The sequence below is a fragment of the Polyodon spathula genome, chromosome 14 (assembly GCF_017654505.1).
Source record: "Polyodon spathula isolate WHYD16114869_AA chromosome 14, ASM1765450v1, whole genome shotgun sequence".
Classification (NCBI taxonomy): Eukaryota; Metazoa; Chordata; class Actinopteri; order Acipenseriformes; family Polyodontidae; genus Polyodon; species Polyodon spathula.
The window spans coordinates 7700193-7727848 of record NC_054547.1 but is presented as its reverse complement, the minus strand read 5'-3'; the positions used below and the strand labels follow the sequence as shown (position 1 = coordinate 7727848).

General features: G+C 40.9%; 1 protein-coding gene across 9 annotated transcripts in view; it reads right to left on the bottom strand.

Moving 5' to 3' along the window:
* Positions 1–27656, bottom strand: part of LOC121326694 (E3 ubiquitin-protein ligase RNF220-like) — a 140340-nt gene that overhangs the window by 29481 nt on the left and 83203 nt on the right. For 8 of the 9 annotated variants that reach the window (XM_041270073.1, XM_041270072.1, XM_041270076.1 and 5 more), the window contains 4 exons: positions 12084–12213; positions 6533–6578; positions 3143–3238; positions 674–716 (listed from right to left, as the gene is read on the bottom strand). In XM_041270073.1, coding sequence (XP_041126007.1) covers positions 674–716; positions 3143–3238; positions 6533–6578; positions 12084–12213 — 315 coding nt within the window. Of the gene's footprint in view, positions 1–673; positions 717–878; positions 1138–3142; positions 3239–6532; positions 6579–12083; positions 12214–27656 lie in introns of those variants that run through there. The other variant, XM_041270080.1, reaches the window with a different exon arrangement.

Sequence of the window (27656 nt, the reverse complement as noted above, 5' to 3'; positions counted from 1 at the left end):
CATTATAAAGCTATACATAATATTTACAGTAATTGTGCCCTTGAGTGTATTTGACCAAGGCACAGCACTTGTTGCCCTAAAAGCCAAGAGGCATATGTAGTCACTTTATACCTGGTCATCAAAACTGGCTCATCTTTTGCCAAATATTTATTTATTCAGGTTTTTAACAAGGGTGAAAATAATTACAGAACAGTAATAATTAAACAAAACCAGCAGTCATTAAATTTGCATTTCAATGAATTTGGTTTTAAATGTTACTGCTTAAATTCCAGATATATTATTGCCAAAATACAATACAATTCCGAGACTATATTAGCCTAATTATTATCAGTCGTAGTTGTGGTGGTCGTAGTCGTCGTGGTAATATTAGGCCACATTAATGCGTTAAAATAAACAAATTAAAAGATATATTGCTACACGTCCAAAGCAGCTGTACTGACATAATAATAATAATAATAATAATAATAATAATAATAATAATAATAATAAAAATAAACGTGGGTCAACTGTCAACGTTAAAAAAAAAACGCGTTGTATTATATACATAATATACCACAGGCAGTTTTAATAAATTCCCCACTGAAATTACGATAAATGCAATTAGGAAAATATTAAATATTACCGTAGTGAGGAAGGAAAGTTTGTGGAAAACTTTTTAAAAATATGTACGTACCATTCAATCGTGTTTGCCTGTTTGCTCTGACTCGTAAAAACGTCTGGTAAGGGGGAAAAAAAACAAGAGAAATTAGAAAAAAATATCATCCCATTTATCATTTTAGTCAATACATTTAATTACATTTAAAGGATGGATTGCGCCGGATTGTCCCCACCTCTTTGCATCCTCCGGCAACAACTCAGATTGTAAACACAAAACCTACTTCTTGTCTCCCAGTGGGCTGTCTCTTCTTTTCCATAACTACAGGCTCCCCCACTTTGTAATTAGGCTTCAAAAGTGACCAAACGGGCCACAGTTACTAACATGACTTAATCAAAGAAGTGACACTGTGCCTGTCGCGCATGTAAACAAGAGGCAGTCAGGAAGGATGCAAGGCGATTGAAAGAACCAGTTCACATATCTCTCTCTCTCCATCCTGCTACAGGAGCCATGTTGGCCTCAGTCATGTGACCGGTACAACAAAGTGAAAGTTCATCTCGAGCAGAGGAAACTAAATAAAACGATGTGGTTCTGCGTCTGGACAGCAGGTGGCAGCAACAAGCTGGTAGCAGTGAGTTCAACATATCAAGCGCTCTGATCGTGATAAGAAAGCAAGTATTTTGAATTTTGAATTTTTAAAATTACAATCTAACATTTAGGTCCTATATATGAAACATATTTTGCTTGAAAGATATATTTATGAGGCGTGCTTCCCTCAATTACTGTAGTAAACTCAACTAGCCTAAGAGAAACACTTTGCTATTATCTTAGCTTTTATTAACTTACCTTTGTGTGTCATTTAGCAGCAAGTGTTTATTTATTTATGTGCTTGTTTGTTTATATATTTAATATAGAATGAAACGTAAAACAACTTCCACTTATAACATGAAGCCACGGAATAATACTGTTATACAACTTTACCTTATATACTTTGTATGTAGCTGTTTTGTTGCTTGCTGTGTGATACTGATAAATAGAATATAAGAAATGGTGTGCATTCATTACACATCGCCATAAATATATAGGTCATGATGTAGGATACCATTAAATAATTGACACACTATATAATATGTACATTATATAACCCTAGCGCAGTTCTGCTAATGCAAGCTATTGTTTTCATAAACTGCTTTCCTATACATCCAGAGCAGAAGACATAATCCAGTTTCTTTGCTAGAATAGTTGGTAACTACGAAAAACAACGATCTAAGCAGAAACATCGCTACAGAATCCAACCAAATACACAGTTAAGAAATTAAATATTAGGGAGAAGGAAAAAAAAAAAGGGTTTCCCTTTAAATAACATACATGTAAAAAAAAAAAAAAAAAAAGAGATACAATGAAAATATCAACTGGCACTTTTTATAACTGGGATGTGTGCACAAACACCGTAGCGCGTCCGCTTTGTTTCAGCATTATTCTTCGGGAATGAATAATGCGAGGAATAACAATCAGCACTTTCCTGGTTGGTGAACATTTGCAAGCGCGAGGAATAACAATCAGCACTTTCCTGGTTGGTGCACATTTGCAAGCGCTGATTTAAACTAAGCAAGCATAAGGGATGGACGCTTGCTAACAGATGCAGTTTTGTGGCACCAGTTCAAAATAGATAATTGTGCCGACATTACGAAATGAGTTGTCATAATAATTTGGAATGTTATGAATTATTACCTGTTATCTAAGAGATTTCTGGAAACTATACATTTAGAAAATGAAGCTTGAATAAATGTCTGTGTAACAAAGCTTAATTAAAAGTATATCATTAGTAACGATCCAGGAGTATCGATGGGATTTTCTACTGTCTAAGCGGCTGGAAATGCTCCCTTAGCTTACCCATTAGCGTTCTTGTTTGGCAAGTCAAAGTAATGGAGCGATGCACTAAATTGATATGGCAATTTTGACTAAACACTCGTGACATGTGGAGGGAAAACAGTACAGTACTTTGTGGTTGTTTCAGATGCTGATAACACTTACACAACAAGCATCAGCCAATTCAATTGTCATAATGTAATTAAGGGACATTTCTCAAAGCTTGCTGGTTATTTAAAGACTTTTTTTTGTTTTTGTTTTTTTTAAATCTAAATTAACAACATTTTGACTTGAAATTTAAATTAGATTGATGATGTATTGGACTGATGTATCTTTACAGTACACTAAGTGGTATCTCATGTGGGTAAGGGTTGGAATAAGGCTGTTTGTCCATTTAGTAAGTGTGGAATTTCTTACTTCACTGGGATGTTCTTTTTCTTACTATGCAAGTGCAATTGTGTGTGTGTGTGTGTGTGTGTGTTTCTAACCTTGACATGAAACAAAAAAATGTGCTCTCATTAAGAACATTTTCACTTACAGTTTTCCCATGTAAAGTTTTTTGGGGTTGGAGTTGTAATATGATCACGTGTGTGTGTTTTAACCCTTGTTTAACCCTTGTGATGATTCAGTGCGCTCAGTTGATCTTTATCCTCTATCTTGTCTGCCTGTCTGTCGCACCTGATATCTGTCGGAGTGGTGAGTGTCTTCTGATGACAGCGGGGAGGCGGTGGGTGATTCTCCTTCACGTTTGATGTGCACCGATAATAAAATAGACTGTGGAGATAGAAGAAAAAGAACCAGATTTCAAAAACGTTTTACGATACATAAATCTGATAATGTATAGAATCTAGGAATGCCCCAAAAAAGCACACACGTTTCAGGACAACGTAGCTTTTAAAAAATATATTTATGTAAGTAGAGCCAGTGTTTTCTTGAAATTGCCAAAAATTGATCTGGTTTTCAGAAATGAATATGAAAATGAAATGAATGTCAGATTCTTCGCTCAGTTTCTGATTTTTAGAATTTTCAGTTTTTGCATTCAATTTGTATTTCATGTTTTCTTTCTATACTTGCATTTCTGGACTACACTGGCCCAAACAATAAACTGTACATTCAGAATAAACATTCCCAATGATATTTTCCTGTGTTTTTGTTTAATAATGGAACTGGCCCCGGGTCATGGTACTAACACTTTAAAGGTATTTCTGTCTTTGTTTGTGTCTCATTGTAATGGGTTATACTTAGGAAGAACCTGTTGGCAGCACATCTACAATGGCTGTTGAATCTCACAGACATAAAAACAGCCCAGCTGAGCTCAGCGCTAGTCTGTTTCCCATCTTAGCTTCAACCAGCCAGTTTTGGTTCCCTGGCAAGCGACATTTCCCTACATTGTGTGTTGGTTTATATCCCTCTAAAGATATTTATATAGGATGGGCTACTGAGTATGTTGCTGGAAGAAGCACTGTCTTTATTGGCGTTTTTCTTTGCAATCAAATTGCAAGAATATAGACTTACAGCAGGGCCCCCTTCAACTTTTTTTGCTGCAAGGAAATGTTTTAGCATATTAGAAATTCATGTATATATATATATATATATATATATATATATATATATATATATATATATATATATATATATATATATATATATATATATATATATATAATGAAGGTGTCAACACATTGTCAACATTATATTCATATAAGTGTAGTTTTTCAAATAAAAACCTTCCCCGGTTTGAAAGCTGATTGAGCCAGGCCCTCCAATAAAGGGATGGAGAAATTCTACACAGGGGAAATAGCATTGAAATGAAAGTGGGACTCGGTCAACACAAGCTTTTTATATGCTTGCCATAAAATACTTTTATTTACAATCTAACTCAATTAATCAAAAGGAGCAAAAACATTTTAGTGGCGAACAACTCTAATCCAATATTAATACCTGAAAAATGGCAGCCTCGCTCACAGAGACAGTAAATTAAAGGTTATGTATTGCTATTTATCCTTTTTTGCTGGCGAGGCCAAAGACCCATTTATTTGTATGTGTGTGTGTGTTTGTTTGTGGCTATACTTGTGTGTGTACTCTATATTTTCTGTATACAGTATGAAATGACCCATTTTCCCAAAGTGAGCACCAAAATCTATAATTTTTAGGGTGACAAATGATTTTTTGAAAAAAGTAGGCATGAAGGAATGAATGGCTGCTGTGTATGTGTTAGTGGGAGTAGGGTTGTGAGCGGCAACAGGCCTGGAATTACCATGGTGACGACCCCAGGAAAAAGACAAGGCCCAATTAATCCCACCAATGTCAATCGCGGGTACTCGTTTACAAACGCACACGGTTCAGATTATTACTGTCCAATTTTTAAATTGCATGGAGCCACTTCAATTGTGAACGCTTCCCCGGCATGCTAAACACACAGCTCAGGATGCCAAGTCACGCTTTTGTTGTACAACTCAACTGCCGCTTACAGAATCCGTTAATTCCCTGAACGATTGCTGTTAGACCACTGCTTTTCCAGTACTTTGTTGTTTATCATACTGACTGGTCTCAAGTTTGCAAAATGAATTTGGTTAAGATTAAGATCTGTTTCTTTCTTTCGTGCTTGCTTTGCTTGCTTTCTTTCTAGTGATTTTCTAAGTTATTATTATTTTCTCTGGAAAGATCTGAAGTACTAAAGTGCTGCCCACTGGCAGTTAAGCAAAAAAAAAATAATAATCATAATATTAAAGGATGACTTTTGAGTCGCTTAGCTCATAAAAAGTGGCCTTTACAAGGTAAAATTATCACCTGGAGAGATGGATCTTTAAGAAAATAATTCATGGCTTCTTCACCCTACAAAAGGATAGCTGCCACTGGCTAATTCTCCTCTTAATGGCAGTGAGGCCATCAATCTCCAGCCTGACTGCCTGCCTGGTGCCATCTCTGCTTCTCGGCTTTTACAGAACAGAAACATTAGTGCTTTCCTTTAACCCTGCTGCCTGGGCTCCTTCCTCAATGGGGAGATTAGGAGCTCATGTGGAATAATGATTTTTTGACTGATATTTTGAATAAATAAATTCATAAGTTAAGAAATTAATAAAAGATGTTCCACATTGCTCCACATTTCCCAAGTGCTTGTCTGTTTTAAAGGATCATTTCCCCAAACATTTCTCCACAAGAAATACGCTATTTTAATTCCAAACACTGTTTCCTGAGATTACTTTACCCTGCCCTCAATCAAGAGAGCTTCATAAGACAGTAATGAGTGAGGGGTTTCTTCAATCCAAATACTGGCCAGACCTCATCCTGACATTTGACCAAATCAGAATCCAATCTTGTAATGCACAGTTCAGCTGCTGGTCAAAAAAAAAAAAATTGAAAAAAGTGATATACAATATTGTCAGATCCCCATCTCCTTTCCTCTTTCAGCCACGGTGGAGTCAGGTGTCGTAAAGCAGGAAAAGAAAACGCAGGTTGACATTTTGTTAACTGAATTCCTGCAAGAAACGGCCATTTGAGACCATTAAGTGGTTCGGCTCTCCAGTCTCCCAGCCGGCAGTGCGCGGGTCCTGTTTTCCTTTGTTTTCTAAGCGAGAGGAATAGGAAAAGGCTCTTTTTCTGACAGGCTGACAGTGGGGATGAATAAGGCTCATAGCGGGTCGATTCTCTGTTGCCATTCCGACTTCAACTGCAGTGTCTAAACAGGAGCTTTGCAAGGCACTACAGCCACTGTTATGACATGGATTGGGGTTACCTTTCCTCGTAGTAGGGACAGCAGTGGTGTGAAGTCACTCGATGGGTTGTTAGAGTCGCTGCTTTCAATACGACTTAAGGATCTACTGCAACTACCTCAGCGCTAGCAAGGTGCATTTAAATATCTGCTACATCTACCATAACAAGCACCCATGCAGAGTTGTGCTGTTACAAGGTGTATTTAAGCAAGAGTCTTGTTGGAATTAGTGCTAATCCGGACATGCAACAGAATCAAACCACAGTACGTATAATTGCTGTGCTGTTGGGTGTTTACGATTTACTCAGTGAAGTTTGAATGAAAAAAAATATATATATATAATTGGATTGTCTTACCTTAGGTGTGTTGGGGGTAGTGTTGTCCTTTAGTGCAGGATTCTTGCTGTAAAACATGAATTAAATATATATATATATATACACACACACACAATCAGGGGCACAGAGATCAAAATCAGTTTTGTTTTAAAGGTTTTAAATAGAGTCACTTTATTATAATGCTAAGCAAAAAGAAAAAAAGATGTGCAAATGTAGGAAGCTGACGTGGGACACAAATTCTGTTTTAGCTATGCTGCACACTTGCGTCTTCAGTCAATCTCAGGTCTGCCCATAATAACGGCTTATTTTAATACACCGTTAAAGACAGCTCTGGACTGTTATAGATCTATCTTACTCTTTACACTCTTGTGCTCTCATTCCTATGCTCTGTGGCTATAAAGCAACATGAAACAGGATCCTGGTTTAACATCACCCTAAAGCCCACACACTGATGAATTTCAAACATTAAAAAAAAAAAAAAAAAAAAAAAAAATATATATATATATATATATATATATATATATATATATATATATATATATATATATATATATATTATTTATTTATTTACTGGCTTGATCAATCGTCTGTTTAAATTATGATTCTTTTTCAATTGGTTTTAAAGACAAAAAGTAGAACTTCAAAGGCAGTTCTAACACAGCTTTATACAAAAACAGATTTAATAACAGAATATCTAACCCCCACTATGTAATATCTAACACACCAACAATGCCAAGTTAAATTTGAAACAATTACCGTGGAAAGTAAGCTCGCTAAGCGGATTTCAGATATCATTTTTTTATTGAAGTAATCATTCTCGTGGAGTTACCTCCTCCCCTGCCAAGAGCGAGTGGCATCAGGATATAAATTATTTGGCTGTTATTTGATTTGTCAGCGGAACACCCTAAGCGGTTAGGACTTTGAAATATGTTAAGAGCAATGCGTCAGCTTGTAAACATTGTATTAAACTCAGAAGAGGAGGAGAGAGGGAGCGAGAAAGAAAGATAGGGCTATGTTTTTTTCCCCAGAGGCCGTCCAGCTTGGGCTAATGACATAAAATCACAACCGCATCGACATTGCGGCTTTAAGATGACTGATTAGAAGCCAGAAAGTATTAAACAGGCTAGGCTAAAGCGGCCAGCGACAATGGGGAGAGACATATCGAATCAGATCTCTTTTCCAAGACATTAATATCCCTCTTACACACACACACACACACACACATACACACACACACACCTCCCCTCACTCTGTGCTGCTTTACCAAGGACATCAATATATTTTTATGAGCCTCTGAAAAGATGAGCTGAGGCAAAGTGACAAAAAAACAAGGCTCCTGTCATGTTCGCTTTGTGCCCCGCGCACAGACCCAGATGCTGAGCCTCTTGGGCAGGGTGCAGAAATTGAATTTACCCAGATTTAATCCACCAACGTGATTTGGCAGGCATGGGGGGGCCTGGGAGTTAAAGATATGAATGAAGTAGCAGAGAGAAAGGGGGGGGGGGGAATCAGGGGATCAAATAGGGGGAGAAGGGAGGAGAAGAGAGAGAAAGAGAAAATGGAGCGATGGAGGGAGGACAGAGATGAGAGGAGTAAAGAGAAAGGGAAAGTGTAAGCAACAAAAGGGGGGAAGAAAGCAGAAAGAAAGGGAAACACAATTAAAGTATTAAAACTGAGAAAATGAGGGTGAGATTGATGGACAGAGGTTTTTATTCTTTATGTGCAGTGAATGAAGGAGCCTAATGATATTGGTAATGACCTCCTCAGCTCCTGTGTCCATTTAAATTGATGTTGGAATTCTCATTATAAGTTATATAGTACATATGCTTTTTGGGAGTGTATTTAAACAGCGGCAATCACACATTGTAGGTCCTAAAACCAAGAAAGACTACTGAGTATGATGTCAAAAGGGTACACACACACACACACACACACACTCACTCTAGCATGGGCGCATGATTGATCTGCCATGGTGAGGATTCACACACAAATCAGAGCGACCTGAAAGAGGATAAATTCACATCATCAGCAGCGCACTGTTTGCAAGATAATAAACACACTCCCTGCATCATAAATTCAACGTCTGACACTCTGTATTCATTGGCCAACTCTCAGTGCTCCTGACTCTCAACCTTGTTAGGGAGAGGCGTGTGGGGGTCCCCTTTAAAATCACTGCTACTAACGCATACCATAATTAATCTGTGCACACATATAACCCATACACACATGAAATAAGAGGGACCACTTTCATGTAAGGGAAAGCATAAGATGGATGCAGCATATATGGGTTTTCCACTTTGAGTCTCACAGTCTCAGGCTAATGAAATGGTTTTGAAATGAGCAGAAACTGAAAAATGGTAAAAGCCAAGAGTGAAAGAGAGAGAACGAAGCAGAGTATTAGAAAGACGCTTTCATTTAGTACATGAGATATTTAAACAGGGCAAGACAATTTAGAAAAGAGCTATTTTACAACAAGGCCTTGCTACCTTGGCACAAGTCAATACCCAGCCCTCACAAAAACAATACAATCAAGAAGACAGAGAATACAATTCTAACAGGCAACAATAAAAATATCTGAGACCAGCTAATAATGATGAGTAGAATCAGTGGGGTCCACAGAATTGTATGCAACAGAACCAAGTATTTAATGTCTAGCAGATGGATTAGATCATCTTTCTTGATAACTAAAAGATAATCCTAAAAAAAGTAGGCCATTAATAAAAGCCATTATAATTTTTTTCTCCCAAACTTATTTGTAGTCATAAAAAAGGTTTTGTAGAATGAAGACCCCTCTTTTTTTTTTTTTTACTAGGTTAAACCAACTCACACACACACACACACACACACACAGTCACACACACAGCCACTGCCATCCACCACAGAATAACTTACTCTCAGATTTATGGCGTCCGCAATTCCAATGTTAAATGAGAAGTAAGGAAAATCAATTAATTCGCAAATTTTTTCAATTACAAATCGAGATAAATCACAGAAATGTTATGAAGGAAAGGCCAAATCTGTTAATATGTTAACTTGCTTTTTGCTGTGTGTGTGTGTGTGTGTGTGTGTGTGTGTGAGGGTGTTGGGAGGGGTGTGTTTAAAAGTAGCCTTGTAGGCCAGTGGCGGAGATTTGATGGCTGCAGGGGCCTGTGCCCTTGAGCGTGTCATTGCGGCCGGCTCTGTGCTGTGGGGCCAGAAGAAGACTGATAAAAAACTATCGAGCGGTCGAGGGGGAGGACGGAGCACTCCGGCTTTATTGATCAGGTGGGAATTTTACTTGCTGCGCAGATACACTGTGTCAGCTGCAGGGCAGGCAGGGAGAGTGGGACGAGTGGGAGATGAGAAAGGGAGGGGGAGGAATGGAGTGAGAGAGAGGAGGAGGGAGGTAAGAAAGGGAGGGGGAGAGAGGTTGGGGAAGAGAGAAGGCATGTGAAAAAAGGGAGTGTGGAGGAGAGGGATGGAAAGAGTCACAGACAGAAAGTTGAGGTAACCACAGTCAGTTGTAGTTATGTTACTAAAGATTTATCATTAAGGGTCTTAAGCAAGTTTGTCTATGTGTGACTGAAAGACTATTTAGACCAGTATGTAACAACATGGGTTGATTGCAGAGTTGAAGGCTGGACAAAATATCTATTGGAATTTGGTCAAGACCCAGCTTTTCTACAAAAAGTGCCAAGGGACTGTAATTCCCACAAAGCAGAGAGGACCTTTGTTTAGTGTCTCATCAAAAGGACAGCCACCCCTACTGAGCCACTAACACCACTTCATAAACTGCAACACCGAGTTTTCCTAGGTGGTCAGCCATCCAAGTACTGACTCAACTCTCAGCTTGACCTTTCCTTGAAGAGTATGCTCCATTTTGAATTCCCCTGATTTAACAAGCACCTAAACAATACCAGAAAAATAAAGATTAAATAAAAAGAATCTGAATGAAGAGATAAAGATTGCTTTTTTTTTGGTTTGTTTCCCAGCCCTCTGTTCTAGCCAAATTGGTTAGGCGAGGATATGTAGATTACATTGCCCTCTAAGCTATACCCCTTACAGATTGATGTGTAAGGGCACGATAGATTTCAATTTACATACATGAGGAACTGAGAGAGAGGGGAAAAAAAATAACAGGTGACACGATGTAAGAGGGAGCACGGCGCCGCTTGCGTTAAGCACAGCAGCCACAATCTCATATATCTCCACACAGCCTCCAGCAAGACATCTGCCTAATGTTACATCTTAAATATCCTTTTCCATTTTACATGCATTCAAGTCTCATTTGGACAAAATGAAACGGTATTATTAAAGGGAGATTTTGCACAAATTGCCCCGAATTCAACGTGTCACTTTCAATGAGGTTCATACATATGTAACCAGAGGAATGGCAAGGCCTTATTGAAATGGTGGCAGTGCGGGTGGGAAATCTACATGATTGGGAGTGAATGAGGGTGTCAAGGGCAGGCAGGCTGTTTCAATACTGAGGCTGGTGGCTCAGTGGTTAGCGCATTCAACTCCGGTTTTCAAAGTGCCAGATTCGACTCCTGTGTTATGTTGTGTGTGTCATTATTTGTATGGGTAGATTTCTGTTTGTATCAAAATGTATTTTCCTTTCAGTGTGATCTTTTCCACATTATTGTACTGAATAGCAGTCATATAAAAAGGATTGGTGTGCGCCATGTCAAATTGAGCTATTGATAATTTTGTTAAAAAATATTAAAACAGTATAAAATTATATGTTAATTTAATGGATAACATTTATGTCGATTTCAATTATTAAAATGTACTCCTATTTTGTGTACGGTATCAGCTACAGTATATAGTTAGGGTAACATTTCTCTTTGCGATTCCCTTCAATGGAAAGACAAACTCAGTTAGCACGTCTAGTTTCTCTAGCCAGCTAAATCAAGACAGACGGCTTGCCATGGTAGTTGGTGTTGGGGCATAACTCAAGAGCTTCTGGCAAAGGGGTTAATAGGAAACAAACAGGAGAGGCTAAACCATAAACCCCTGACATGGACCACTGTCCATCGCTGACAAACGAGGAAGAATGCTGCTATCTCTTTAAATACCGTCTGTTTTAAACAAAGCAGACAGCTCCGCTTTGTCCTGACACACTGGCAGGAGGACAGGGGGGAGAGAAAAAGTGCTCTTTATTAATTATTAAATAACGACTCCCATTGTGCCGTGATAGATAACACTCAATCTACTACTACTCAGATCATTCAGGCTACACGCTGGGCTAATCTTCCACACTGACTCATCCCCCGAAGCTCTCAGGAGTTCACAATCTCCTTTTTGCTGATGCCACGAGTGTGGCCTTGTGGTTAGAGCCGAGGGACTTGAAAGTAAGCAGTGTGGCCCAGTTGGTACAGCTGAGGGACTGGAAGGTAAGCATCATGTCCTAGTGGTTAAAGTAAATGCTGCTAACAAAATAATCTTACCTTAAATAAATTATATATATATATATATATATATATATATATATATATATATATATATATATATATATATAGAGAGAGAGAGAGAGAGAGAGAGCGCCATAATTTCATTGGCCTTTTCATTTCGTGTGTGAATAACCACTTACCCCAGGTGTAGCTGTGTGAGCCGGTTCATCTCCTGCTCCATGTGGTCCTGTAGCTCTCCTGGCCGCAGCAGCACCTGACAGATGGGGCAGATGGGGGCCTGGCTGTCGTACAGAGAAGCCTTTTTCTTGCCTGAAAAAAAAAAAAAACAGTCTGTTAGTGACTAGTGTAGTAAGGACAAAAGCCAAAGCCAAAGCATACTGTGGGGTCAACAGGCTCACTACCCACTTTATTTTTCAATGTCACGTTTAGCCATTATTCCTTAAAGGTGTTCTAGCAGAATCCAATGGCATGTTAAGCGATTATATGGCAGGCAACTGGGGTTCTTCAGATACATGAAGTGGTAAAATATTGTGTGTATATTGTCTCATTTCATAGCGATTTTTGAACAAGGCAAGGCTCAGTCGCTTGGGATTTGGCAGGAAAAAATATCAATCTATTAAGGGTGCAGGTGAAACACCCTAGCCTGCCCGTCTTAAAGATAGAACAGAAGAGATTTACTGCACCAGCAAGCCTCTGGAACGCTTTGCTTGTCTCTTCTTTTTACATGAAGGAAGATACAGTACACTTTTGCAACCAGCGGCTAGCAATGTTAACTTTTAAAAACAAACAAAGCACGCATCATTGAGGCTTCAAAGGATTTCCAAATTTAAAAGCTGCTTACAGTTAAAAATAAAGGCCAGGCTGCAGCTCAATGAGGAGACTTCCTGCCCTGGTCTTGTGTCTGTCCCCTGTTTAGGACGGGAGCGGAAGGTCTATTTATAACGCCGACTCCACAGGGAAACAATGGGCCGCTCGCGTCTGACTCCCAGAATAATCGCAGGCAGGATATCCTGGATGGACAGGCCATCGCCACGACAACCGAGTAGGTTGAATCAGCAGGCATCTCCACTGAACAAATCACAGTCCCTAAACATACACACACACAGTCCAGTACTATTTGTTTCAATACCAACGCTTTCCCAGTCAAACTTTTTCATACTCTTTCTGGTGCCCTCATCAGTTGGGACTGTACATGTTATTGTATTCCTTAATATGGTGTAAAAATACTGCATTGTAGCGTAGTTACTCTGGGGCATGCCTTTAACTGTATATTATCTAGAAAGCAATGCAGATTTCTTAAGCATTGTGTAATACCCTACAGTATTTACCCAGTTATGGGAATTAACTACTTTATGGAAAAGCTGTGCACAAGCTATCTCCTAAGGTGTGTATAACATGTGATCAAGGAGCCAATCATGTGACTAATAAATAACTTATGGAATCCAATACAGTAATTAGCAGAAGCACTATTGCTAACCAAAGTGTTTTTTGCTCTGGGGCATTGCTGAAATTGGCAAAAGGCCTCTTTAGAAGCCAGTGTTCATGCCCTTAGGTGCTATCCTGTGTGGATTTGCAGCTCTGATTAGAGCTACAGCCTTACCTGTGTCTCAAGACACTTCATTTCCCAGACCAGGGCTGCGGGTTAAGCCTCAAAGAGGGATTGAAGCATGATAACCCACAGTGTTTGTGCTAAATACATTTCTGGGCTCTAAGCGGCTGTGTCCTTGACTTAGAGGGCAGTAGTGTGTTTAGGTAGTGATGTGCTGATATGCCTATAATTTAAAAAGGTGATGGACTAGTGCACACACGCATATAAACACACACACACACACACACATAGACACCCTCCAGGGGCACATAGCGCAGCACAGATATTGGCCTGTCAAAACTATTTCCTATGAGAGAACAGATTCATCAGTGCTGAGCTGGCGAGGTCAATGTTAGTACGGCTTACAGGCAGGCGTGCCGTCGCATACCCAACTCCGATTCCCCAGCCCTGCCACTTAGCCACCCGGCACGCTGGACACTTTAAGTGACTTTGAGAAATGGCTAATCGATTACAATTCTCTGCGTCTATGTCTGTCGCTCTCTCCCCTTCTCTCTCTCTCTCTCTCTCTCTCTCTCTCTCTCTCTCTCTCTCTCTCTCTCTCTCTCTCTCTCTGTCTCTGCCTGTCTTTCTCCCTCTTTGTCCTACTCACCCCCACCCCATCAACCTTTTTCAATTCAGTTCAATTCAATTCAATTCAAAAAAGCTTTATTGGAAAGACATTCAAGTTGAGCCATAGCAATTGCAGTCAACACATGAAACTCACTTTGTAGTTACAGTATAGCATTTACATAAATAAAAATGTATTCAGTCATACATTTTGTGGTTGCCATTCTGAAATTGTTTTAGAAAGTCATTAATCTGACTGGAAAATTTAAGTTAGTCCTTTTTTAAATGTCACACAGGTTCCTCTCTGGTCTTCCTCTCACTATCAGCTCTCTATCTCTCTTTCTCCTCTCCAGTATATTTATTCCAGCAGTGTCTGAGGGCGGAGCAGCTGGCCAGTGGATGGTGTTTCTCTCAGCCACTAAAATGAGAGCAAGAGCACGGCTATGTTTAATCTATCAGTATAGCAATCAATGGGTGCGATAATCTAGTCTTTCATTGTACTCGTGTTAGCTCAGTCCTTTTGTTTAATATATGCTACCCCCTAACATATATCCTCTAGGGAGACAGGGGGCCAGCACCCTGTACTGTCTGTCTGTTTGTCTGTCTATCTTTCTTTTGAGGGGTTGTAAGTCTGTTTTCTCTGCTGTCAGTTTGTCCGCCTGTGTGCGTCTGACATCACTCACCCCCTCTCTTCTCACAAAACAAAACGAGCTGCTTGAAAGTAATTAATATTTAATTCACTACTAAATGTAGTGATTATTTCCAAGTAAATGGCTGACTGGCACAGCTGTGACCACCTAATGAAGGGGGGATGTGTAATGGACCTGGGTACTGACACACCCCTCACACACACAATCACACACTCGCTCTCCTACTCCTACGATGTGAGCTGTTGCTGAAACTTATACCTGCGCCATTTCAAAATAAAATAAAAAAAGCTAAATTATTATTTGTTACTCTTTTCCCAGTCATTGAGAAACTGATAATACCTGAGATCTAAAATTCACATTTCTGCTCAATTGTATATACCTCAATAACAATGTTTTTATATTCACATAGAAGTATGCCCAATCTAGATTGTGACTGGTTCCTTAGAGTCTATAGATGTTCTGAAATCGACCGGAGGCAAGTTCTACGCTTATACACAAAATATCAAAAGAGATCTGATTATGTTTAAATACAATCCATATGAGTCCCAGGCCTCTGAAACAGTAAGTAATGAGAGTGTTGTAATGCTTTCAGCAAGACAGCTCACGAAGCTGAGGTCTGTAATGACACAGGCAGCTTTCCATTTCAACCATCGATCTCAATGTGTGTACTCAATGCCAGGAAGGCACAGGCCTGCATTCATTACTGCTGTTACTTGAGTCTGTTTTCATTGCACTTTTAAACATGCCATTTTATTTTGTCTGTACTTGCTAAAAGAAAGAAACATCGCCTAACATCTAACACTTCAGTCAGCGGGTGCTTTAGTGGGTGAAATTGGAATGTGGCAGTTATTTAAAAATGTAGCAATTTATTTCTAGTTTTGGAACAGTAGAGAAAACAGATGTACAAACTGTGTACTGGGGAAAAAGCTTTGTAAATCTATAGTTTTTTTTGTTGTTTGTTTTTAAATGAGCAGGTAATTTTTTATATGCGAAAAAAAAGACAACAGCTCTTTAGCAAACTCTGATGGTGGGGAATGTCTTTTAAGCCCCTCTAATGAGCCGCCAGCAGGTAAGTTTCTCGTGGCGGGGCTGTCATGTGTGCTCACAATGAGGCGCACCAGGGCTGCCTAATGAAAAACAATCCGACAGGCTCCACTGTCAGCGCAGTGATAGATGACACATCTCCCGCGCGCAACAAGGGGTTTGAGCACTGCACTGTGTGTGAGCACTCGTGACTGCAAACAGGAGGGGGGGGTGGGGGGGGGGGGGGGGGGGTGGGGGGGGGGGGGGGGGGGGGGGGGGAGGGGGGGGGGGGGGGGGGGGGGGGGGGCTTCACTTTGACAGACAAACCTATCAGAAGTTTGGGAGAGAGTAAAATATTAAATGTTGATGAAACTCTTGTTTGGCATAGAGAGTTTAAAAAACTAATAATAAGAATAAAAAGCCAGGACACTGTCAGTGCAGTTCTGCTCCTCCCGCACTCTCTACTGAGTGGAGACAGAAAAGACAGCTGGAGACATTTATCTGTTCAAATCTACCTGATTATCTATCTACCAGTCCCTTGCAGTTTCCCAACCTGTGGTCCTGGGATCACTTCCAGGCGTTCCTTGAAAAAATCTCAACGTGAGGCTATTTACTGCATCAACAGTCCATCAGTCCAACACAGAATCTCTTTATCATTTTACTCAAAAGAAAAGAGAAGCAAATTGCCGTTTTAAAGGTATTATTTGTGTGAATACTAATATGTTTTCAGCCTTTTAATAATTTTATATTTCACCCTTTTAAAATCAGAAAAGTGTATAGGTTAAGCATTCTTCACACATCAGGTGACTGGTCTGTAGTACCAGAAGCAGACCCTGAGTTTGGAAGCAGCACATTGCTTGCACAGTCCCACAATGCTCCAGGCCTTGGACACTGTGGCACACTTCCCTTACCGCTAGTCTCCCATCAATCAGGCCCAACAGACCAGTTGTGCTGGGCTAATGCTTTTCCTATAGAGAGACACATTATGTCAACGTGCTGCCTGGGCACCTCGTATTCACACCCTCCCCTGTCTCCAGAGAGTAAATCAACCAAATTGAGATGGCCAGTGATTAATGGAGCAGCCTCAACACCCTATCTCAAAATAAAGAAAACAAGACATCACCTCATCAGTCGAGCCCCCTTCCTCTCTATCTCTATCACTCTCTCCATTTCCCCTTATTCCCTCTTACTCCCCTTCTCTTTGCCTCCCCCTCTATCTCTTTTTCCGTCTTTCTCTCTGTTTCTCCCCCTCTCTTTCTCCTTCTCTTTGACTGATGGGGAGACACAGACGGAGAGATGTGGCCGGCAGTGTGCGGTGGCTGTCAGTATTTTAAAGATGATTAATGTGGGAGGCAGGCTTGCCTGGGACCCCAGCGGAATGGAGACGGTTTATCCAGAATGGGTGTCGAGGCCCCTGCTTACGCAGGAGCTCTTTTTAATCTGCCGGAGCACGGAGGAAGAGAAAGAGTGAGAGGGGGGGGGGGGGGCTGATGATAACAAGGAAATAGGACTGACAAAACTTTTTAGCGTGGAGATTCTTCACCAGAATGCCAAACGAAGAGCAAGGGGGCGGGGGGTGAGGGGGTTCTGACAGCCCTGATTGAATACACACCTAATTCCCCGTAATGCGCCAAGATGAATTATTTCATTTCCCCACTGCCATGTGACGATCTGCATTTTTGTCGGTTCAGTAATTTGGGTCCGCTCCCCTCCCCCCGCGTATTTTGTGTTAAGTACAATAATTATTCATATTATTATTTGTAATATTCTTCTTCTTCTACTGACTGTAATTCTAATAGTTTTGTTGTAATTGTGTAATTCCTAACCCAAATATATTATATATATATATATATATATATATATATATATATATATATATATATATATATATATATTCTTTGCTCATTATATTATTCATATAATTGAATTATCACAGTAAAATTGTTCACGTGACATTTCCAATCACAAGTCTTTAATTAAGACACAATCACTTGACCATTAAATACTCTAAGTAACTTACAGTACTGAAAACAGCAGCGATGGAGGGCTGCTTGGCACATTTTCAAAGACAACAGGGCAGAAGGGCATTGCATACAAGTTACTAGGCACCTGGTATTAATAAAAAGAAGATTTGATAGCGGAGGTTTTTACTGTAATGACTGAAGTATACATGCGTTAAACTGTATTCTTTTTTTATATTTTGCACTGTCCAAAATTGTAGTCTCTCATACACAAAGACCAGTGCACACACACAAACACGCACACACTTTCACTTTAACACACACTGCATTGGACTGGGTGTCCTTTATTTTTCAAAACAGTAGGCTGGTGTCCTTCTATTTACTTTTGTTGATACTGATGGGTGCATGTCATAAAAAACAAAAAACGAGAAAGAAAAAGTGTGTCTGTGAACAAACCGTGTACACTTTTCATACGTGATCGGTCCATCCGTTGTGTACACCTAGTGAGTTAGGCTCGAGACAGTAGTGAGTACCTGTACAAAATTGTGTCGGGCACTCGGGCGACCGTCCATATATTATTCACTTTTGAGGTAATCGCGAGTAATACACTTGTCTGACCCCCCCACCCCCCCCCCCACCCCCCCCCCACCCCCCCCCCCCCCCCCCCCCCCCCCCCCCCCCCCCCCCCCCCCCCCCCCCCCCCCCCCCCCCCCCCCCCCCGCCGCCGCGTGTACTCTTTTGGCTCTGGACGATTTGCCTGTGTGATGAATTGGGGGATGTTGCATGTCCACGTGTCAGGAGTTATGAAGAATCCTGATGCTCATTGTACTCAATGGGGAGCCTAACTAAATCACACTCCCTGCCACTAACACTGCTGCTTGCTGCTTACTGTCTCGCTCCCAGACCAGAATATGCTCAAAGTCACAGTCGATAAATCACAATGGCACAGTGCCTGATTATATGTACCTCGCCACCGCACCTCACAACAATAGCAAACAATTGTCAAACTGCTTGGTTAATGCTGGTTGGTAGCACTTACAAAAAATAACACTGTTGTACTGATTTTGAAGCATCTTGTTTTTCTTATTAGGATAACTTAAAATAAAATTTAAAAAAAGAAACATTGTATATTAAATTAAGACAGATTGCATCAAGGTGATTTCATTTTTGTTGAAGGAGTTAAAAGGAATCTAGAATCTTCCAGGCACTTGTTATACATTGATATGCTTCCACACTGTCAATACAGCAGCATTTCCTTTTAACTTTTGCAAGCCTCTTTAAAACCATCACATACATTAAAGTGAAAGAAATTTTATCCAGAAACTGGCATTTGTCCACTGGAAAACTCCTCCAGGACCCATAAGCTGTCTATTTTTAGTCAATCAGAAAGCAATCTCAGACCACTGCAGGTTTACCCAAGCAGGGGCTCTATGTGGTGTACAGTAAATGCACTGGCTAGAGAACAAAGGATCTGCTAATAAGCTCTGAGATGGAGTTAAACAGCTTTAAAAAGTGCTAACATTGTAATTTTATTCTGAGTGGAGAAATTCCGACTGTACTTTACCCCCCGCCAGCTCATCTGTCTGACTAGTAAAATTAAGAGGCTGACCCTACACAGCTGCTACCTATAAAGTCGCCTTTTTTGCTTTTCACTTCAGAAATAGTTACCTGCCGGCATAAACACACATTTTATTAAAGAGCTTGTTCGCCGGGGGGAGGTGGTTCTCTTTTTTTTTTTTTTTAAGTGGAAAGAGTTTCCCATCGGGATCAGACGCCCGCAGTGGGGAGGCAAGCGCTGCCACTGCGCGTGCCACGTGTTTCACCTCTTAAAAGAAGCAGAAAAGCACTGACTTTATTAACACACTGGCAGTCTGCGGCTGGAGCAATCACTTTCCTGCCAGTGATTAAAGCACGCACACACAAACACAGACACGTGCAGGCTTACATACTGAGATCTGCCTTTCCACGTTTCACCACCATGTGGCACTGTGCTTTATGTTGTGAAGAAAGCAAATGACAAGTAAAAAATTCGGTCAGTTATTGGCACTGTGTCAAAAAGGACTGGCAGCTTATTACCAAAACAGTAACATGCCCCGCTGGTAACCGAAGCAGATACAGGCCCAAATACACACCTGAACAAGTGCACATCATTTCATAGTGTATTAAAAGGGGTGTTTAGAAAACTCTGGGCTCCGATTTAATACCATTCCCAGCAGGTGGCACCATGTGTTATGTATGACAATGAAAAATCCTCAAAGAAACCGCAATTACAGCACTCACAATCACAGCAACTGGCGGTGACTCATGCACGTCACCATCTTTCTTTTTTTTTTTTGCCAAAGAGGGAAAGAGTCCTCGGATCAATTAGCATCAATTACAGGCTGACTTCATTTAATCGTGGTGTGAAGATGAATTTGTCATTTTTAGTTTTGAATTAATGGGGGCCCTTGAACTTTTCCTTGGCAGGGAGAGTTGATCATTCTCTTTTTAAAAAGAACCTGAAGTGCTGGAAATTCTAGCTAGTGAAAGAGCAAATCTCCTGGGAAGAGGTTGGGGTGGGGGGAGAAGGCAAGAAAGCAGGAGAAAGGAAAGAGGAGTGGTGGTGAGGAGAGGGGATGGACAGACTTACAAAGAGCTATGGTTTTGGCCTTCAGTAGCTCACTGGTTTGGGAGAATGCAGGGCTTTTGGCACTTATGTGAACAAGATGTATCTTAGATGGCTATCCTCTAGAAATAATTAAAAATAAATAGAGTGAACTCTACGCCTAACCCTACAAACAGTAATGAGATAACTTGTACTGCAGCCAGCAGGGGTCACCATGGAGTAATACAAGTCTTATTTCAAAAGGTAAAGACATTTTCTTACGTCCTTGACAAACTGGCAGTGTTCCCCTTCCATCCCTGTCCACTTTGATTCCATGTTTTTTTCATCCCTTTTGGAAACCAAAATGAATTTCTTGATGCGCATTGAGTGTTTACAACCCCCCACCCCCCCTCTGAAAGACATCAGTAAACAATGAAATCTCTCAGACGAAATTGAATTTATAACCACATTACCGCGCTTGATAACGTCTTCAAATAATACAGCGATAAGAAGAATTCGATTTGATTCCCGGGTGCATTTCTCTCTTATAACCTCCCTGTAGACCCCCTTTGCTCATAATCATTCTCTCTCTCTCTCTCTCTCTCTCTCTCTCTCTCTCTCTCTCTCTCTCTCTTATGGAAATATCTTACGTTTACAAGAAAAAAAATGAAAATACATACAATATCTGTGCTCCAGGGACACAAACGTCCTACAGTGATTGTTTGGGGGGGGGGGGGGGGGGGGTGTTAAGGGGTTTTTCAGACATAAATACTAAGATTCTCCTGGATCTGATTTTGCTAGGAAAAAAATTAAAGCTCCTATTATAGACAGCCTGTTTGAGGATCTCGCATCTTCGTTTTTTAAAGAAAGTTTTTGCTTATAGATTTTTTTTTTTTTTTTTTTAAATAACCTTGAAACAAATGTTTCGATAAACAACTACTGACAGCTTGAAGTTAGTTTTCCCATTTCTGGGAATATCTGAAAATGTGTGTCAGGCTCCTTCTCAGTGTGTGTTTGTGAGCTAGTCTTCCATGCTGAGTGTAAGCCTATTTCAAGATGTTATATACCAATGGAACCTTTTTTTTTTTTTTAGCTAACGTCAAACACATCCACGTGTTCGGTGTGTGTGTGTGTGTGTGTGTGGTGTGTGGTGTGTGTGTGTAGAAGGTGTGTGTAGTGGTGGTGGTGATGGTGGTGATCGTGGTGGTGGGGGGGGAGGGGGTGTCGGTCCGCCTACAGTAGTGACAGCTGTTTGTTCAATCAATCACCTTGTCGACAGTTAGCTGTGAGCCAGGCCTGGAAATTGAGTTTGCCTCACAAGGGAGAATTGAGCAAATTAATAGACCATTACCCAAGCACTGACCCGGGAAATGAGGGTGATGCGGCTGGGTTAGATCTGCCAGGCTGCTGCCTTCTTCCTAGGCTACAGGATGTTTAGGATGGGAATTAACGCAAAGACAGCATCCTGATGCCTAACCCTATCCCCTGCACCACACCGGAGCTAGGGGAATTGAGAGGGGGGGGGGGGGGGAGGTGGGGGTTCTGAGACTGGTGTTAAATTATTTATATATTTATATTCAAAGTTATCATGGAAGACTTCCTAAGGGCAAGTGAAAATAATTTTCTAAAAAGAGACTCTTTCCTCTTGCTTGGAGATATTCCTCCTCAGGTGACGAAGTAAAGGTATTAGCCCAGTTTATCCTTTTTAAGCATGTCTGCAAGGTCGTTTTTCAAATGGTTTGCATGCTTGATTATACAGAGTACCTCCTTCCCTGTGCCTTTAAAAGGAGACCCTATTGCACTAAAGCCTACTCAGAGCCCTGTTTTAAAAACACATCTCCTGAACATTCTTATGAAATAGGGGCTTTGACTTGGTTAACATGAACCAAAGGATGTATTAATAATAATAATAATAATAATAATATAATAATAATAATAATAATAATAATAATAATAAAGGAACACAAAATGGTTTTAGTTTCCAATAAACACAAATAGATCAATTTAATCTTGCATGAAATATTGAAAATAACTGAAAAAAAGTTATTTTTGGACACATAATAGATATATTTTTAATTGCATTTTTACAAGTACTGTACCCCTCTATAGGTAACATGGGTAATGTTATTATATATTAACAAAAATGAAACTTGTATAAAATTATTGAAGTGATCATTAATTCACCCATCAAATGATTAACCTTAATCCAAATCTTATTCATGTGAACTGTCTTTTAGTGCTGTCAGCCCGCTACTTCCTTTGTAACTGAAAGCATTTGGTAAAGAGATGATTTAAGCTGCTTTCTTCTTCATCTCTCTCTCTCTCTCTCTCTCTCTCTCTCTCTCTCTCTCTCTCTCTCTCACACACACACACACACACACGCACACACACACACACACACACACACGCTTGAGTGGGATAATTAATTACCAGAGCCAATTTACTGTTTATACTCTGATGTTTTAACTAATTACCACTAATGGCAACACAACAGCGGCCAATCGAGTTAATTTAATTCCCACCGTGGGCTGCAGAGTATACTCAGTGGGGAGGTCTCCTGGAGCGATCACAGCCTCCATTGCTACCAGACACATCTCCTCCTTATAATACCGCAACTTGACTCTGTTCCTTTTGTGCTACTCAAGTGACTTTTAGACAAAAAAATGTGATTCTAAACTATTATATCAGTATCTAGTCTCAAATCCCCAGCTCCCTTCCCCTTGTCCCTTATCTGTAACCACTAGGCAACAAAGCCTCCCAGTCCCTCTCACCACAATACCATACTGCCTCTCGGTCTCATATCAGTAAGTACTAGTCCACACTGCCTCAGCTCTACCAGTAGAACACACGGCATTCCTTCCTGGTATGTCATACAAAACAAAGCTAGCCTGATATACAACCAGACTGAACTGTATTATACTAAACTTTTATTAATTTTTTTTTCCAATAAAAAAATTATTTTGATTCCCCATTTGGATAACTCCAAGAAAAAATCGCATAACTACAACCTGACCTGACCAAATCATTTTTTGATTAACTGTACATTGTAGGTTCCACTACTGCCCTCACCGTGATGGTGTTACACTTTAATCTCTCCCCCCAGACCCATTGGCTGCCATTCGGGACTCCCCAGAAATGCCTGTTTGATCTATGTTAACCCCTCAACCTTTACAAATCCCATCCTTGCAATCAATGAGCCTCATTAGCATTGGGTAAATGTACAGGCTGGGCTGACAAGCACACTCTAGGCAGATAGACTGCACAGTGCATTGCTCAAAGTATGCTATAAGGGCTTACACCACAAGTTCACAACACATGCATCCGAAGGTTGGGGGGCAAACACACCATAAATCCCCGTCCATAGACTACACTGAAACATAGACATTTGAGCAGTCTGTCTTCTACCACTAGGCTACACTGTTTACCTCCCAGGCCCTCAGCTCTAACCACAAGACCACAATGACTCCCAGTCCCTCAGCTTTAACCCATCTGTCCTCAGATCTAACCAGTTGTGTAGTTGGAACATGGGGGAACACCATTCCAGTACTATTTTCTATAGGCAGCAGTGGTGTAGTCAAGCCAGAACTCACATAATAGGCAAGTTAATTCACATTCACATCTCCCGCACTGTCGGATTCAGTCAGTAGTCCTCTTCATGCAATGAAAAGTGCATTAGGAACTTATTTTACAAAAAACTTATTTAAGAAGGCTAAAAATGCTGACAAAGAAGACAGCAGCAGTGCAGTGACTTCATATAATTATTGTTTAAGGAAATACATATTTTAGTGTCATTCCAGTACCCTCAGATTTAGGACTAGACCAGTGGATCTAACCACTAGACCACATTGCCTCATTACCAGTCCCTTAGAACGAACCACTAGACCAGATTGTCTTGCTCCCAATCTCTCAGCTCTAACCACTGGGCCAAGCTTCTTACCTTACTTATTCCCATTATTTTAAACCACTAGGCCACACCGCTTACCTTCCAGCCCTCAACATACTGGAAAGCCTCACTGCCTCTCCCAGGTATAATGATCAGACAACCCCCACACCCCCCCCCCCCCCCCCCCCCCCCCCCCCCCCCCCCCCCCCATCCGCCCCACCCCCCCCAACCCCCCAGATGTTTCACATCCTAAAGGGTAAATCAGGCTCTGTTTGTCTGTCAGATTGAGTGTTGACAATAGCTAACACCTCTCTTGCACAAACCATTTAAACCCTAAGCCCCTTGGCTTGAGCGAGATGATTCTAGCTCGCCGAACTGTTAACACAGCACATGTCAGGAGTGAAACGGAAAAAGAAACGAATAAATCTACCTCCCCTTCATCCCATGTCGTCCCCCCACACCAGCCCAGGATCCTCCAGACAGACTGTGTCACGACCACTGAGCCTCAGAAATATAGCCGAGGGGGGGATTGTGGTGATAAAACAGCACAATAATAGAACACAGCATAGCCAGCCTACCTCATATTGCAATTAGCTGTGTCTCAGTAGATAACTGAACTGTCTTGCTGTCTATCACTACCATGCACAGGTTTTGTCAGAAAATAAAATGTTTTTACATTTATTTGTAATAAAATGTCTGTAAACTCTCTCAAGCAACATTCTTCTTCTTCTTCTTCTTCTTCTTCTTCTTCTTCTTCTTCTTCTTCTTCTTCTTCTTCTTCTTCTTCTTATTAATAATAATAATAATGTGTTTTCTCTAGTATTCAGTTTAAACTTACAAACAAACACTAAACAAATCCTGGGGTGCAATATACTAATATAGACTATGTGCTGATTTTTATCAAACTCTGTTAAAAAGTGTGAATTATAGCAACGAGACCTGGCGATGGTGATAAAAGCAGGCCGACGTTAGCAGTATCCTGGTGGGCAGATCAAGCCCCGAGGGTGAAACAGGGATATCCAGACACGCTCCGATACCATCAGATCAACGCAATGGGACGTTCTGATCTTATCCTTTTCCTTTTTACAATTCCGGCTATAGGCAATCACATGGGAGGTGATTGCTTATACCTAGTTTTTTTTAATAAAATTGGTACTTGGGAAAGTGATCCCACAAAGGTCCAGGTATAGTTCGAGTGGGTTCCATGTAACTTCATCACAAAGTTCTTCCATTGCACTGGTCCATCCTCGGCCCACTCTTGCCAAACTAGACATCCAATGCTACTGTACACGCCTTCCATCAAAACGCGCTATGAACACCTACCAAAAATGGCCCTCTTTATCATCCGCCAGGTACCACAATAACAAATTTAGATCATTTGGACTACAGCTGAGTTTCATGGTGGACAAAGAAACAAACTAAATATTACAAAATATATAAATACATGTCCATCCATTAGAGCAGCAGTCGAGGTAGCCTGGCTGTATGTGTCTGTCTGGGGACTCAAATCTCAGAGCAATTTCCATGGTGTGTGATTGGCAGCTTGATGTGTATTCTCCCCTGTAGGCCCTGGTGATAACTCTCACCCAGCCCCATCCGCCTGTTGCAGGCTATTACAATGACAATACAGATAAGAGACATTTATCACTCTCGCCTCAGGTTGACTGAAGGGGGCTGTCGCCACCCCAACTCCCTGCCCTCCCCTTCTCTCTCCCTGCACACAGGCCTGATGGGAAGAAGGATTGGGGTGGAGGGGTCCTGTGGGTTGGCTTATTGAACTCTTCCATGTGGAAAAACTATTGTCCACAATAATATGCACATATGTTACATGCTTAAAATACTGCTTTTAGTACATCTCGCTTTGTAATAACTCATAAGCAGAGGCAATTAGGTTCTAACTTAGTCAGCACTTGAAAAAATACATTTTAATTTCAGATGTTTAGCTCAGTTTTGAAAGCTTACAGGGTGCTGAGTGGTGGAGCTTGGGTTTGTGTCCCTGAGCTCAATGGTAACATTGTCTTAGTCTAAGAAAGCTTGGTGGCTGGTACCGGCTGGACCCACAGCTGTGTGAGATGAGACTGAAGCAGCAAAAACAACACCACCACCCCCCCCATCCCCCCCCCCCCCCCCCCCCCCCCCCCCCCCCCCCCCCCCAGGCCATTGTTCTGCTGCTCCAGGACACACTGGCACAACCAATCAAACCAAGTGAGCTGTAAACCCAAGCTCGTTACAAACTGGGGATACCTGCTAAAACTATGGGAACTCATTCTTTTGTTTTGCAATGCAGCTTTTTTTATTGCAATATTAGAGAGAAAGAAAGAAAGAAAGAAAGAAAGGCTGGTGTTTTTGTCTGTAATTAGCGTGTGCTGTGTCATGGGCACACCTGTGGTAGAGCAGAGAGAGAGTAACGGACTGAAGGCTATCTGCAGTGGTGGCGTCTGCTTGGTGTGATTTATAGGGGTGACCTTGAGCCATAAACACTACAAACCTCCTGACACGTTGTGTAATTTACAGCCCTGCGATATGGCTCCCCAGCACCGCCTGGCAGCCGGAAGGAACCTGGGAACTCGCAGGCTTCCTTCACACCACGACCTGTCAATCACCCAGACAGAGCTGAGGAGAGCAAGGGGGGCACAGGGGGTTCACACATGGAAATTAATATGGTTTTGGTATTGGTTCACAATTGGCAATCTTTACTGGAAAGGCTCAGAATTGTTCCAGTTAGGCATTGCTGGAGATTGTCAGGCATGTTTGATATAAAATATATAATGCGGTTGTTTTAATATTTTTAATAGAGGAATAAAGTTACACCAAGAAGTGACTTGCTTGATTACTTTTACAAAACAGAACTTCATTCAAATATCTTAATGTTTCACATGCCTAATGTGTTCTATTTCAGCATTGGTTGTAAATAATTGGGAAAGTGCTGAGCTGAAAGCAGGAAAGAAGTTGTTGTGCTCTGGTGATGTAGTAATCCCCCGCCCCTCCAGTTCTCTTTATCAATGAAGCCAAGCCCTGTGTACAGTCTAGAGCTATAACTGGATAAACAAGCCCTCACAGTGATCTATGAGCGCCTTTCAGCAATAAAGTTATTAATTTTCAACAGTCAGCTACTGCTTGGCACGGAAAGAGCTTAACAGGCCAAGGACTGAAATTCTTTCTTTCTTTCTTTCTTTCTTTCTTTCTTTCTTTCTTTCTTTCTTTCTTTCTTTCTTTCTGTTAAATGAATGTAGTTGCTCTGTGTGGTTGCTACAATGTGTTTACAACGGCAAGGACAAAATAAAGGTGTAATGTGTTGGGTGTCCAGCAGGGGGCTATAAAGATGACAAAAGCTGTCAATATGGGTCTACTCTCCAGCTATTTGTACAATGTGGTGGACTCAGGCTTATTGAAAAATCCCACATTGACAGCTTGTGGTGTCTAGTAGTTGACACTAAAAACATTACACCTGCATTATACACTGGACCTAGCTGTTTACGGTGGGGTCTTAGGATCC